Source organism: Chrysoperla carnea, chromosome 5, assembly GCF_905475395.1.
Source record: "Chrysoperla carnea chromosome 5, inChrCarn1.1, whole genome shotgun sequence".
NCBI lineage: Eukaryota > Metazoa > Arthropoda > Insecta > Neuroptera > Chrysopidae > Chrysoperla > Chrysoperla carnea.
In genome coordinates, this window is record NC_058341.1 from 12,584,054 (window position 1) to 12,600,809 (window position 16,756).

The 16,756-nt window shown below is 29.2% G+C and overlaps 1 protein-coding gene across 1 annotated transcript in view; it reads right to left on the reverse strand.

Moving 5' to 3' along the window:
- Window positions 1-315: 315 nt before the first annotated feature.
- Window positions 316-16,756, reverse strand: part of LOC123300388 (somatomedin-B and thrombospondin type-1 domain-containing protein) — a 330,576-nt gene continuing 314,135 nt past the window's right edge. Inside the window, exons 4-5 of the mRNA XM_044882959.1 lie at window positions 4,096-4,172; window positions 316-706 (exon numbers count right to left, since the gene is read on the reverse strand). Of these exons, the coding sequence (XP_044738894.1) occupies window positions 420-706; window positions 4,096-4,172 (364 nt within the window). The 3' untranslated portion in view covers window positions 316-419. The remainder of the gene's footprint in view (window positions 707-4,095; window positions 4,173-16,756) is intronic.

The window sequence follows — 16,756 nt, forward strand, 5'->3', positions numbered from 1 at the left end:
GAATATCTACAAAAATTTATGCTTTAGAATAATTGGGAAAATTTGAACTCAAACCATTAAATGAAGAAAAACTTTACACAAATATTGATAACTACATTTTAAGTAAAACAAAAATTTATATATTACAGAAACGGTATTGTAATACATAAATTTTTGAACGTCCTTGTACCTACCATTAAAAATTTAAAATAATACAAAAATTTTAAAAATAGAAAAAAAAGTTAAATAGCTCACGCCCATTAAAATTTTTTTTTAAGCGTACCCGTTACGCAATTGAGTACGCATTTATTATTTTGGTACAAATTTTCGGTTGATTTTATTATATTTATTATTATTTTTTGAACACAACATTTAACGGGAGAATATGTGTCGATACCAAGCAAAAAAATAAAAGAATAATATAATACTAAAATTAATAATTAAACAAAAATAAATGCTGGACCACCATTTTTATTACATGTTTTTGTTGAACATTTTGGTTGATTTTCATAACCGAAAATTTGTTTAGCATCGTTTGTTGTTGTTGCTGGTTGTTGTGTGTTGTGTATGGATGGATCATGTTGTATACGAATCCATTTACCGTGACAATGTGGTGCTGATAATGCACTCCAACGCGTGCTACGACCTTCTACACCATGTCCTTGGCATCGCCATCCAAGGTATTTACGTAGTGCTTGTGATTCACAGCGTACGCATACACGTTCACCTGAAACAAATTAATTAAACATTACAGTTTTGTTAAAATTATCTTAAATTATTTTACATATTTTCGACAAGATCTAACAATTCGTAGTAATTCTTAAGCAAGTGCGGATCAGAGAAGGGAAAATTCAATCAGCCTTTCATGTTTTTTTGATTGTTTTCTGGTAATCAGGACCCAGAAAGTATTAAAATTGAGCTCATTTGACGATAAAAAGAGTATTTTTCAAGATTTATCCAGAATTACCTATCAACAAGAGTATTTCGTTCAGGATTTAAGACGATATCTCAAAATATACTCATCCAAATATTGAATGAACTACATTTTTGCATTTTTTGGGCCAAAATTACCCTGTGTACTCAGTTTCATCAAATTCAAAAATAAAGTTTTTTGTGATTTTACCGATTTTTTCAAAGAGAATCCCTTAAGAAAAGTTCGCAAGATCGGAAAAATTTTTCTCAAAATTACCCTATTAATCAATCGAAATGCGAAACAATTATGTTTTTGCGATTTTATCGATTTTTTCACGTATTTTTAAAAGTTTTGAGAATTTTTGTTGCCTCGAATAAAGAAAAAAAATGTTTTTCAGGGGTAATTTCAATTGAAAAATAAACCATTTACGTTTACATTTTTCCAATTTTAATAAAACAATCATTTTCGAGCTGATATTTGATTTAAAATAACCCCAATCATAAAGGAAAGTTTTAATTAAAAATACTTTACATTGAAATGAGATCCAAAACAATTCATTTATTACACATAATTCTATACGATAAATATATAATTTGTTTTCTCTATCTTCAGAATCTTTTTTTTTTTTTTGAAAATCGTAAAAATATTTGATTTATTTATTGAACATTTACGATAAAAAAAATATACTATGTTCGAAAGAGAATTAAAAATAGTACAAAAAAAAAGAAAAATAAAGTATTGAAAATTGAACACGAATCGAAAATAATTTTTAAATATCTCTTGTATGTAACGAACGAACACAACCGTTGCACAAATCGAACATTTTATATACAACATTTATTTTTAAAGAGCATTTGGCACGATATACATGGATTCAAAGAGCCAGATCTATTAAATTTTGGTCCTGTGCTGAACGACTTCAACTAGTAAAGAACACAGTTTAATTTGGTTTGTCATTTCGAAAAACTTAAGAAGTTATACGCCAGAGAAACTTTAAAATTGTTGAACTTGACTTTCTTGAGGAATATGCACGCCGATCTCTTGTCTACGTCAATAAAGCAGAGACCAGAGCTTACACGAAATGGCCCAAGGTTACCGGGCACAATCATCATTAGGCATCAAAGAGCTTCCTTTGCGAATACAATCTGAGAATCGTAGATGGAAAGAAAAACGCAATTGTGGTACTGCAGCTAAGATAGATATGGTCGGAGTAAAATGGTGACAAGCATCTCGAGAATCTTATCTCGCTTCAAAGGACCTATATAAGCAAAATCGTTGCATGACTAAGTTTACCAGTGCAACGATTATTGCAGGAGCTGTCACAGTGGCAGGGGAAGGAAAGAGTATCTCATTTTCTCTGCTTCCGCCTAGATTTTGCCTTTTTTGAGATGGTCTCATTTGAGGCAGCCTTTCGTTGAGGATATCTTCGATCTGAACTTGACGACAAAGAACTCTTCCTGTTCTTAAACAGCTTCAAATAGTTCATGTAGAAGTGGTCAGGGTGGGCCAACACACTTTGCGGTAATAAATCGGGCCCTATGGACTAAGTGTGTCTCATTTCAGGACAGCTACTCAAACCAAAACTAACCTATGATCGAGCTCTTGGTATAAAACATACCTATATACCACGAACGGTAGATAGTTACCTACGAACAATAGGTAGTCGTATTTCGTACTATACACGTAACAGCTACGAAACATACAATATATATTATCGACTAGACATACTGACGATAACGAAGGTGTTTACCACTTTACGATGTGTAACATACTACGTAGGTACATACTACATAGAACGTACACGAGAAGCATTATTGTGTTGCAATAAAATGCAGAAATCACATTTCATTAAATTTATTACATTTTGTGTTGTAGCTATTAAGATAATACCTAATGAAATTAATATATCTATGTAGAAAATGGTACCCTATACATGTAATTTAGCATTTTGTATCTATCTGACCTCCTAATCATCGGCATAATAAAACTACTTTTAAATAGATGTTAAAATATTTCTTTCTATTCTAATATATAGTCCAACAAAATTAAATAACAAGTAAAATTCACAACAATCCCGGAAAAATTTTTCGACTACGGAACCCTAAACTCGAATTTGAAACATATCTAAGAACATTCTCCATTAAATTGCCTTTTCCCTTAAAACCTTTTCCAAACTGAGCCGAATTTTATATTCTTAAAGATATTAAAGCTTAGGTAAAGATTTTTTTTTCAATAACTCTGTTCCCAGATAATTCTATTTTAAAAGAACTCTACTTCTGTTAATTTCGAAGTTCTAAAATCGAAGGTGCTATAATATTCCAACAAGGAATATAGAAAATGAAGCTGGTGACATGGTAAGAACTTTTATTTCCTATTAAGACACACTTTATGTTTAGTTTTCAAAAGATTCTTCAGGTGATTAAACTATAAACTAAATATATAGTTTGTAGTCAAGTTATGAATTATTGTTTGCTTTACAATACCACGCAACTACAAAAATATATAATATATTTTGTACAAGTGCAAGAAATGCTTATAAATTTGATAATATAGATATCGCTCTACATTCATCAATACTCTAACTATATCGCCTTTGCTCATCAAATGATGAACTCATAATAAAATTAAAATTTTTTTTATATCATCGGCAACCTTATATTTTTATGGTATTATTATAAACTAAAATATTGTATAAATAATTTAGATAGTTTTTTATCACACTCTCTACATTTTTTGATATAGAAATATCCAATTGAAAAGGATAACCTATATGATTCATCATATTTTCAGACAACTTTGAACGATAAAATAAAAATAAAAAGCCTGGTGATCTTGGAATTTTTTGTGATTTTTGGAAACTTTGTTAATCCAAAAATGTATTTATAAAGTTTTATTGAAATACCTAGTATTATTCAATCCTTGCATATCTTCTTAAGGTATTTTGGATCAACTTGATTGACTTGGTCATTAGAACCTCTGGGAAATTGATATTTTCATGGATACACTTAACCGTTTTCGCCTTTTATTGAAAAATATTTTTAATGAGAACAATCATAGAGTAGTTTCACATCATATAGAGCTTTTTATTTGTTACGTATTTCATTCAACTAACTAATGAACTAATGAGAAATAAATCTAAAAACATGTTATATGTTTCTCATAGAACATAAAAATAAATCATAAAATGAGTTCATATAGCTTACCTTCACGTAATGCACTATATAGATTCTCTTTTCGACAGGCTTTTGATGCTTTTAATACTTCAAATTCAACACAATAACTGAAACAAATAGAAAAAAAATTATATTACAAATAATGTTATGTCAAAATATCATCAAAAAATAAAAATTTATTGGATATCTTGGGATTTTAAACCTCTATGTTTAGTAACGAGAAATTACTATAAATGTATATAGAAGAACAAAATCCAGACCATATATGGCCCAGTTGGTTAAGGTGCATGCCATGAATCCATGAGAATCGGGGTCGACTCCTGGTATATGTAATATATATCAAGGTATACTAAGTTTAGTCCCAAGTTTGTAACACTTAAAAATATTCATGCTACACACAAAAATTTGGTAAAGAATCACCAAATTAGTCCATTGGTGCCCGTCTGACATCAAGCTAAAATTTAATTTTATCCAGGACGAAAAAATTGTGTCTGAGTTTGTAAATGACATGACATGACTGGTTTGGTTTCGACATTTGGCCCAAGGAGTGGTACAAGTGACTTAAAAACGACACCAAATTAGTACGTTTCAAAAAAAATTTCATTAAAATTTAACAAAATTTGGGCAAGATTTCCAAAAAATGGATTTTTTATACTTTATTACGTCATTAAAATCCAAAAAATTTGATTTTGCTCTATCAGACCCAAATTTTATCCTATTTGAAAAAAGCAATTATGTAATTCTACTAATTTTGGGCCATACTTTTCAAGTATGTCATATCATACTTCTCAAATTCAACGTTACTGTAATATTTTTCAAAATTTAACTATAATGTTTTCCACATTTTACCCAAGGAGTGGTATAAACGACTTAATATCACAAAAATGGGAAATACGGCCCAAAGTTAGTATGTTTCAAAAAAAATTTCAATCAAATTGAACAAAATTTGGCCAAAATATCGAAAAACTGATTTTTTATACTTCATGACGTCATTAAAAAAAAAAATTGAGTTTGCTCTATTAGACCCATTTTTTATCCTGTTGGAAAAACCCAAGTATGTAGTCCCATTAATTTTCGGCCATAATTTTCAAGTTATAGGTCCAATTGTTTTATATCTTTACGGTCTTGAGAGCTTCAAATTTCACATCGGAAAAACATGTTCATAAAATGTAATGATAAACGATAAAAATCAATATAAAATACACATACTTTTATTATTTAATATATAACCAATTGTAATTTATGGTTAAACGATAAAATATTTCTTCGTGAATAAAAATTTCTAATATCATAAATTGAATAGATAAAAATGGTAAGTAGTATTTTTAAATAGTTTGACTTTATTTCTTGCCAAAGAGGAGCGATCGCGAAATTGTCTGTAAATAGAGGTATTGTGTGGGTAATTTATATCAAATTTTTTGTTTGTAGTCAGTATAAACTGTCAAAAAATATTAAAGCATTATGATTGACACATTAGAACTGTATTATTTATCGTGTAGTCAATTTGTCAAAAGCTTTTTATTTTCATGTTCAAAAAATTCATAATCACATTTAAAAATATTTAAAAGGAGAAAATTCGTAGCGCAGGAGTTGTGTTAGCTAAGCGAATTCTCACTGAGATTGAAAAAAAAAATTAGAAATTCAATTTGTTTTTGTATGGAATTTTTGATGGTGAATTTTTTATGCAAATCCATTTTGTTTGAACGCAAAGAAAACGAAAGGCTATTCTGTAAAGCACAAATTCGAATTCCAAGTAGGTTCGTTTACCATCCCTTGGATGCAGAGCCCTAAAAACGTGTTAAGAAAATGCACGATATATATTATATAAAACTTTCAGTTTCTCTTAAATAAAATTTCTCATTAATAGTGTGAAAATTTCTCACATCGAGAGAAAACAAAGGTTATAGTTCGTTTAATAAAATATATGATAACAAACAACATTATTTTTTTCTTATTAATGAAATGCAAACTAAAAAACGATATATCAAATCATTAACAATAAATTTAATGTGACAAATTGAACAACATTAAGAGAAAAATACAGTGAAGTGAAGAAAAAAAAAACAAAAGAATAATAATACAAGTCACGCTTGTCAAACTGACAAGAAATTTTCATTCGTCTCAGTTAGTTCATTTATTTTCATAAATTATTATTATATACACACAAATAATGTTTTGAAATGTATATTTCATTATTTATTTCCGTAAAGGAAAAATTAATTCAGTATATACTATAAACATTGCGAACGATATCTATACAGTGTCCAGAAAGAAGGATTTAGGAATTTTCCGTCCACACCTTACACACTTTTTCTTTTAGGTTCAGTTTACTTGAAGATTTGCATTAGAATTGCCAAGATCTATCAATTATACTCACACAATTTTCCATTTAGAGTTTACTTGAATGGCTTAGTCGGCAGTTTCAATGTCAAATCTGTGACTTTAGGCCCATTGTATTACCGTATATGATAAACCCTTGAACTCTTAAATCATTTTCTTGAGGAATTTCTTATTAGAAGAAGTTTTCACATGGATTTCGAGCCCAGTGAAGTTGATATTTGGAGAGAGCTATATTCGGAACGGATATTAGCCTATGGAACTGTGTGTCAGGGTGATTTTAGACTTATTTAGGAGCCGGAGTGTCTGGCTTACACTTTAGTGTTTTTAGATTTATAGCCCACCCTATATAATTTGTATGTATTCAGAATTTTTCTCATATAATAAATAAATATTTTTCTTTTATTTTTGTTATATACGTGCATACTATTGCTATGTTCTTTATTATTTAAATAAGAAAAGTCAACATTATAAGAAGGAATCAAGAAAAGTGTCATAACAATGTTTCTACTTAAATCAAACTTACCGGTTCATGACTTGAATACGTAAAAAATAAAATGTAAAATGTAAACAATCAAAAAACCCGACTATACAAAAAGTAATTTATTGAAAGGGTAAAAAACAAGACTACAGTCAGTCACGAATAGTCGGTCAACAGCAGTCAAAGGGTTTTAAGTTTTCACAGTCGGAAAGAAGAAGTCAAAATCCCTCGGCTAGAGAAGAACTGATAATTCGAAGTTGATGTTGTTTATATATTTTCAATTCATTTTGTAATTATTGGGAAAATGACTAATGGCGTCAAGCATTAAATATAGCAGTCGTAAGCACGCTTAAAACAAAAATAAACAGCCGTTTATGGAAAGACTACACCATTAAAAAAGTGAACTATTTTTTATTAAATTTACTAGACAGGCAATTCCTATATATGAATAATTTTGTTGTATATTACTATGGTTTCTTAATACACATCCATTTATTCAACGCCTGCTTAGAATCTTTTTAAGCCGGTTATCATAGTTTTATTTTAATCCGCCGGTTGTCATATGACAAAATAATTTACCCAATACAGATTTAATGTCTTTATCATTTCTTGTGGTTAAAAGTCTGTATACTTCTGTATGAGGGCAGAGGAAAAATTATCCTCCTTCTAGGGTAGTCGAGTAATAAAATAAATTAATGTTAAAAAAACGTAAAATATGTTTTATATATAAAATATTATGCCTATAGGAAAACAATGTGAATGAACTTATTGTTGTTGGAAAATGTATGGAATTGAATTATATTCTTTTTCAAATAAATTGGCAGTACATAGCCGGTGTGGTATTGAAGTCGTGTGAGTGCGACCCCAGTAGTCCACACGACTAACTTCCCAGAGAGGGAAAAACTTAAAAAGCTTATGCTGGAACGATCATTATCTCCATAGATAAATGATGTGTTTTATCCACTTTTTAGATTCTGTTTATTCAGTTTTTCCAGGTTTTTTATTACCATTAAAAAACGGCTCAACTTATTCCGCTTAAATACGCAATTACGTTTCGAATAAATATAGTCACGTGTTAATATCATAATTGGTTCGTGAGATAATCGAGGCGAAAGAATCCAAACGTACATACGCACATACGTTCACACACACACAGACTTCAGATTGAAAAGGTTTAATTCGGATATTGCCGCCTTGAAACCGCGGAAATATGTAAAACTGAAGATTTTCAAAGTAGGCCCTATTACATTAACTTCCACTGGGAAGTTAAATTAATATTTTGTATTTGTGGAAATAACTTTTGGTTGCAGACATTTATATCACTTTCTGTAAAAGTTTAATATTCCATATATTGGTGTAAATGTGGTTTAGAGTGACTTTGAGCGTTTGGAGGTAATATGAAAAAAAAATTTTATCAAAAGTGTTGAGATTATGTTTAAGATGATTTTTCTATTCAAAAATTGTGTTTAGAGAAAGTAATATTGCACAGGAAAATATTTCAAGTTCATTTTATTAGAAATAATCTTTCACATCACAAACAAGACACTTTTCCATCGAATACAATTTTTAGTTTTATTTAAAGAATTCGTAAAAAATGTTTAAATAAAAAAAATCTACAGATTTTTTCATTTTTGTCTTTCTGGATTTTTTTGATGATTTTTTAACGTTCACAAACGGCGAATAAATGAATGAAGTATATATATACAAAAAAAAAGAAAACACTAGGCATTTTCAATTTCACTTGGGAAAAAATAAACATTTTACCGTTTTGCTCTTTCACGTTTGATAAAACATTTTGTCGTTTAACCTATACCTATCTATAGGTATATATGATGATGAAGATAACGACTACCTTCCTTTCTATATAAACACAAAATAAATGTGTAGAAATCGAATTCCTATGGGAGATTAGTGTGTAATGAAAATCTATTTTAAAGGTTTTACTACAGGCGTATACAAACAAAGAGTTACTTTTTTTTTTTACGTTTAAATTTCCTTTTTATTATCTTTGTCTTTATTGATTTCACATTTTCACGTGTTTTCAATTTGAGGGAAAAAAACTATTTGCTTAATCATTGCTAAAACTTTAATTTCACGTAGGTCAAGCTCTCACACGCAAAAATGAAGCAAAAATTCCACTGTAGAGTTAACTTTTTATTTGTGAATAGAGTATATGGTACGGAATGTTAAAAACAAAGTTGTGAAGAGTGTGAATAAATAAAACAATTTAATAAATTTAAATTCACCTAAAAAACCCATTATGTGGTTAATAAGCGAGACTGGTTACTACAGGCCTCCAGTCTTACTAATTCAGTGAAATCTCAATAACCCAAACGTCAAGGAAAAGCAAATAGTAGCATTTTTTTCGAGTTACAAAGTCTTCATAATAGAAGATAACGCATATTTAGAAGTTCAACGGAAGGGAATACCATTTTTTTCGACTTGTTGAGGATTACAACTTAACGAGGTTCGAGTTATCGAAGCTCCCCTGTATTAGTATTTCTTCTTACTTCTATTGACAATCCTCTCCAATAGTTAAATAACATTTCATTTCTTGAATCATGCGTTTGCATCATACCAGGGGAAACCGAAGGCAAGTAAGCATTCCTTAAGGGAAAAATATCAAGTCTGCGTCGTGGCTAAACCAATCTCAATATGGAAGCTATATTTGACATTTAAATTTGACCACTGGTGAATTTACCAATAAATCAATTATGTTAGTTGATCGAGTGACTGACCGAAGTGTTATAAGGTCCATGACTTAAGCCATTTTTCAGAGAAAATAATTAAAAAAGCAAGATTAATGGCCTTTTTTTTAAATTTAAGCCGTACGAATTTATTGTTTGGAGATTGAATATTTCAGATTGAAACATATTTATTTATCAACAATCCATATTAATTCATCAATCTTGCTGGGCATAAGTATGATTATAGCAAAACATTACCTTCTAAGTCTCTTGAAATATCTTTGTATAGGTCTCTAAGAAGGCAAACATTCGACGATTTCGTAATGATACTTTGTATAGACATGAAGTATCAAATTTACAAACAAAAACTTTCGAGGCATGAATAAATTTTAAAATGGCTTCAAAACAATCTTATTTAGAAATGTAAAACTGTTATCTAATATTATTGGCAGACAATAATTTGTTAACGTTTCAACAATTATTTTCACGTTAACGTGCAAATGTACACCACTCGAAATAAATTTGAAAGATGTTTTTACATGAAAATCATTTCGTCAAGAAAACTAAGAAAAATAATTTAAATTTTACTACCTAGAAACAAATGAGGAAAGTGATGGAAATTCCAATATAAATTTTAAAGCATTTAAAATAGTTATGGGTTAATGACTTATAAAGATTATATTTGTATAGTAATAAAAACTCCTAGTATTTGAATTAATTTTCTTGCTTCAAGAGAAATTCAATTTGTTTTCAGCTATTCAACCATTTAAGAAGTATTTCAACATACATGCATATGGAATAATGCTTAGAGGAGATGTTTATCTTTACACTGAGTGTTCCAATGGTATACTGAAAAATAAAGTTTTTTTTTACACAACGCCTGGAACCAAATTTCTAAACATTGAAAAAATCTTATGAAGTTATCTTAGACGACAAATGGCCCTTATTATGTGCCCATTTAACGATAAGTTAAGTATCGTTATGTAAGTACGGTCGATTTTATTGAGCATAATGAGATTTGAGTAACCATATGAAAAAAAACTTAAACGCAGCTCAAATATGGAAAAATGCAGCTTTTGACATGCCTTAAAAACCAAAACGGACGGGAACTTTTTATAGTTCATTGCAATAAAAATAAGTTTGCGCTCCTCAACTTTAAGTAATTTTGATCCAAAAAGTATAAAAATCAGGTTAATTTAATGATTGGATCAGTAGAAAGTTACAATGTCAGCAAGTACCATGGGCAAAACTTCTATTTCAAAAAACGTGATAGTCTTTGTTTTGAAGAGAGATATTGTCCAGAAAAGCGGGCTGGTATCTGTTAGTATTACGTATATACAAGGTATGAAGAGTAGTTACTCATTTAATAGCACTGCATTTAGCAATTTAGAGTTTATCATCAGATAGAGTAAGTATATATTTTATATATATTTTTCTTCACAATTTTTCTAACATGTTTTATTATAAAAATGAACAAATGTGAATAAGTTACAAATTGATTTCAAACATTTTTACTAGATAGAGACGAGATGTGTTTGTGACATTCAGTATATAAAATAAAATAGTAAACTTGAACGACATATTTTATTAATGGTCACCAGAGAGTGTTAATATAGCCTGTAACAATTTCGTTAGTTCTCTTCTATTCCATACAATATCTATTATTATTATATATAAAATGTAACTATCTGTACTGTTGCAACATACTACCAGTACTAGGTCTCTATTAAAAGATAGTTATAGTTTAGTTGATGCAGAAGTTGTTGTAGTACCTACCTAGGATCGTTGCAAGTACATACTTCATGTATTCAGTAATGTTAAAAGCTTTGAAAGAGAGTTTATAAAAGATTGAAGTTAATAACTGGCATGGCTGGTCAACTCCAGGTCCTCCAGTATCTGAACTCTTCTAGAAAGATTTTGGAAAGAAAGTTTCTTAAATGCTACAGGCTCATTAGAAACATTCTAGAAAAATATTGAACATTTCAGCATCGAAGTGAGATCTAGAGCCTTTCATTTTGGAGTATTCTAGCATGGTCTCGGCTATTTTGGCAATCTTTTAGTTTTTTTTTTCAGTTACTTCATCCTTCATCAACTTTTAATAATGATTTTCTCCGAAACTAACAACACATTGATTGGATTATCATTCCGCAACTCTTATGACAAAGACTGAAACTTAGGTCAGCCATTCTTTGAATTCTTGCAGTTGAAATCTGTCATCTATTGAATCAAGAAATTGTATTTTCCATGCCCGGTGGTCCTTTTTCTTAGTATCGCATAAGACCAAAGAGGGTCAAATTTGGACAACCACCTTATAGCATGATGTGCATGACTGGAATTTTCATACTCTTAATTTGCGAATAATATTCGAAATTTGAAACTGTGAATCAAGATCAACAATCAATCCAAATTCATTCGTCTGCATTAACCTTTCCGAGTAGTCTGAAGATTTGGTCTACTTAAAGAAAGTCCACGGTGATATGAGCCTTTAAATTGACCGTTCCAGTGTTTGACAAACTCCTCATATTTATTTAGTTTTGTTGTAATACATCAAGAGACATTTTAGAATTAAATATTTTACTACTGCATTTTCAAATTGAGTTTCACTTACATTTTGTTGTTGGTTTATTTATATAATGTTGTATGATATTTATTAGTGGATGAGGTGAGGTGTCGTTAGGTGGAGAGTGATTCAAAAAGGACTAGGATTGCACGTGGTACTTGAAGAGCATTTCAAAATGACCGAAAAGTTAAGAGATTCTTGGCATGTTCGTACCTGACCTCTCTATCTCCACGAAAAAATTGCTTAAAATTGATTAAGACAATTTTCAAAACGGAAGATAATTGGAGAACAAAAAGTTCAACCTAAAACCCGATTACGATAAAATAACTCTCAAAAAGTGTGAAACAAGAAAATATTCTCATCTGAAATTGTTATTTCTGTCGGGTGATCTCTAAGATTAAAAAGTGTTCCACATTGTAATGACAATTTTAGTTTTAGTTTTTGAGCTCTATTTTTAATATTCCTTCGTCTTATCTGAATATCGTCCTTATCTGAATATGAATATTCATTAATTTAGAATTTTACAAATCTTTTAAAAGAGTAGTTATTGGCTATGGTGAATTTCATAGAAGAAACTCGATCTTGACAACAGCCACTCATTTTTCCAGTCCTGCTAAAAAGATTGACAAATACTACACCTGACTCTAGGCTAGACTTATCAAATGCATATGTGTGTATACAATATTATTATTTCAAACTAATACTTATATTGTTAATTACAAAACCCATATGAATTTCTAAAACTATTTCTAGGTTCTATGTATGTAATAATTATAATTTAATAATAAAATGATAATATTTTCGTTGTAAAATATCTCTATGTTTAAACTTTATAATTTGATTTATATGAATGAGAAGAGATACTGTAAATCTGAGACAATGCAAAAAAAAAAATTTCGTGTGAATATTTCAGAATCTATAAAATCGATTATTTTCGTAGTCGTTTTTGAAGTTATGAAGTTTATATAAGTTTATAAATCCAACAAAAATTTTTCTTTTAGCGTGTTATTTAACGCGCATAATGACAATCACTTATAAAAAACTAAATAGTTAAAAACAGCTACTTGCAAAACAGGAAGAATATTATAAGGAAATATTTGGCATAGTATATGTTCCAGAAATCGCTGGGAAGTATACAGATAAAACACACACACAAAACTTTTGAATGTGCTATCCTCGAAGTGGGGTTTTAGAAAACAGTTTCCACGATCTGAAAAAACTTTGAATTTTGCATTTGTGGGGCCAAGTGGAGACCAATTTATAATCTTGAAAGTTTAGGATTTTTAAAAATGGATGTCTTCACGAAGTGTTTTCTCCGTTGAGCATGGTTTTACTAATAAATAAGGCACATAATTTTACAAATTTTGGTTGTAATAAAATTTATCTTCATTGAATATTAAAAAAAAGACAATTTAGAACATAATTGCTTCGGAATTGTTCTCTTCGGAGAGATTTTTGCTCCGGAATTTTTTTGAATCCAAATCATTCACGCCTAGAAGAAGAAAATTTAAAGTTGTGTCAACCAAACTCAATTACATTTATACAAAATGGTCAAAGAAAAGTTTTTATTAAAAACTTCAAATAGGCAAAGCCTTGGTATTTTAGTCGATAGACTATAAATTTTCTTTTTCATAAATTCATAAATTTTTAAACCAGTGTTTTTCTTAGTTAATTTCAACTCTCTAAAATGCTTATAAAAGCTTTATATCCAAATCAAAATTCTACGACTAATGGGTTCTGAGTTAAAAGAGATTCACATATACCAACAGGCTAGTCAAAGGGATCACGTCAAAGCTAGTGAAAGGGATTCAATATCTTTTTTTTTGTCGATTACGATATTTCCCTTACTTTATAAACAAGGAAGTTATAAACTATTTCGTTATCAAAAATTTACATTTTCAACTAAACCATTATATGATCACATAAAAGCCCATACAAATATTATAGCGAAACGATATATAAAATAAATATAAAAAAAAAAAACATCAGTAGTTATGTAAAGAATTTGCGTGTAAAACAACTTTGAATAGGAAGCCTAATTTAAAAAAAAAAAAAACAAGTGAAAACAAACAATTGACTGAGTTAACTGTTGAAATACCATGTATAGACAGTGTTAATTACTCTATCACATTACACATAAATACATGCCACACACACATATCTGATATTCTCATTTAATACATACTATACAATTTACGCCTAATTTGCGCCCTCACGAGTAAACACGAGTAAACCCATAGGTCAAGACCTATGTTGCTCATTTACGAACTTGACCTTTTTTTTTACGTCCTGAGTACGCTGTAAAAATTTCAGCTTGATATCTCTTTTCGTTTTTGAATTATCGTGTTGGCAGACAGACGGACAGATGGACAGGCGGACAGACGGATAGACGGATAGACGGACAGGCGAACAGACAACTGGAAATGGACTAATTAGGTGATTTTATGAACACCTATACCAAAATTTTGTTCATAGCATCAATATTTTTAAACATTACAACCTTGGGACTAAACTTAATATACCTTGTATATATTTCATATACATGGTATAAAAACGAACGAACGAAATATGAAGTGAAGGTTTTTTGTTTTTTCATATTATATTAATATTCGTTTATATATGTTTTTTGTTAAACAATATACAGAATATGTCAAAAAAACTGTGACTGGTGTGTGTGTTTTTTTTATAAAGGAATAAGCCTTTTTACCACATGAAATGTCAACACGTGAAACTGGTAATGCTAGAAAAACTTTGTTGACATTATAAAAATACATATTTTATTTTTATTCTTTACTTGAAAGTTGCAATGCCTGTCAAGTTGAGTGTTGGTTTATTAGAAAATGCATTTTCACTTTTTCATTTCAGAGTGTGATATTGCTAATCCAGGAGGTTCATGAGAGTGCGTTAAAAAATATGTTCACATTTTAAGAGACAATTTTCGACCCTATGCACTAAGATATGATGTTGTCAGGTTATTTTATTTTAAAATTTACGTTTTACCATAGTTTGGATGAACCATAATTTGGAACAGATTTTGGTTGGAGTCATCGTTTTTGCCTTTTTAATATTTGTCTAAAACGTTGTTATATTAACACTGGGTACACAAATTTTTTATCGGATTTTATTAGAATTTTATTTAGGGGTTTATTTTGGGGAAATTCAAAAAATGAGCCAATTTTTTCCTTTCAATTTTAATAAAATCCTATTTGAAGGTAATTTTAACACAAATATTGTGAAAATCTGATCTATTTAATCGTGTAGTCTGTCTATTTCAAGCAAAAATCTGCATAAATTTGCCCTAGTAGAGCTAACGTAGATTTTTAAAAATCTATTAACTCGTATTGTTTAGTTTAGTATGTGGCTAGAATACTTTGATATTCTAGTTTACCCATTTAGCTATCTTGAAGATTTTTTTTTTTCAAGATTTAGTTAGTTTCAATTTAACTTAGGAAAAAGTCCACGCCTTATCCCAAGGTTACATCATCGATTTCTGTGGTTAGAAGTGTAAGGAAGTTGCTCCACGATTGCTACGTGATTGCTTGATTGGAGATTATAAAATTGACATATTTTACACGCAAAGCATGACAGAAGGGCTGAAAAATATATGTAATAATTTTGTTTTGCTTCGTAGAAATATCACCATTTTTATGAAAAACTGACCTCTACTAAATTAATTTTTCACCCCATAGTTTCAATAAAAAATTAAAACATTTAGAAAATTATGGTAGAAAATTGTTGTTGTAACAGAAACAACTATAGTAGTAGTATTTTATACAACTAAGTATTCTACAACTGAGTATTGTGTGTATGCTATAAGCTAATATGCTATTACCAAAACATCCAAAAATGATTTTAAACCATACAGTACGTGTTAGATATATTAACAAAACTTTTTAATTCATGTCACAAAAATTTGTAAACAATGTTGTGAAAATGATATAAAAAGTTTTTACAAACTAATTTGAAAGTAGGTAGAGGGGTTCAAATTCAAAATAGGGTTTTCTACATGTTGTTGTTATATGTTTTATGTTTTATGTATTCTATATATATTTATACTGTGATTATCAAAAACACTGAAAATAATAGATGTTACGTTTTATAATATTATATATACAATTTAAAATTTAAATGAGTTTATATAAATAATAAATATATATATATATATATATTTATATTTAAATGAAAGACACGAAATATTTCATATTTTATACCATTATTTACGTATTAGTCCGTCAGCTCATAATATAGCGAGATTTCTATGATTCTTTTACTCCGTCACTTTGAGAAATGATATCGATGACTTTGATGGCCAAGGAAAATTGAGGTTTAAATCTTAAGAGTCAAGAAATGTGGCCGTAGTTTTAATATCGAATTAATCTAATTAATTTTGAATTGTCGAATTGGTTGAAAAGAAATATAAACTTATTGTATTGATTATGGTATTATTTTTGTATTTTTTGAGTCAAAATTACCTTATATACTGAGTTTTATCGAATTCGGAGATATGTCCATCTGGGATGTTTTCTTGATTAGCAAGCTTATCCGTATAAATTCTTAAAAACAAACTTAGTAATTTTGCTTGATTGTGGGCTCATGGTCTTTATATATAATATAAGAGTTTGTTGT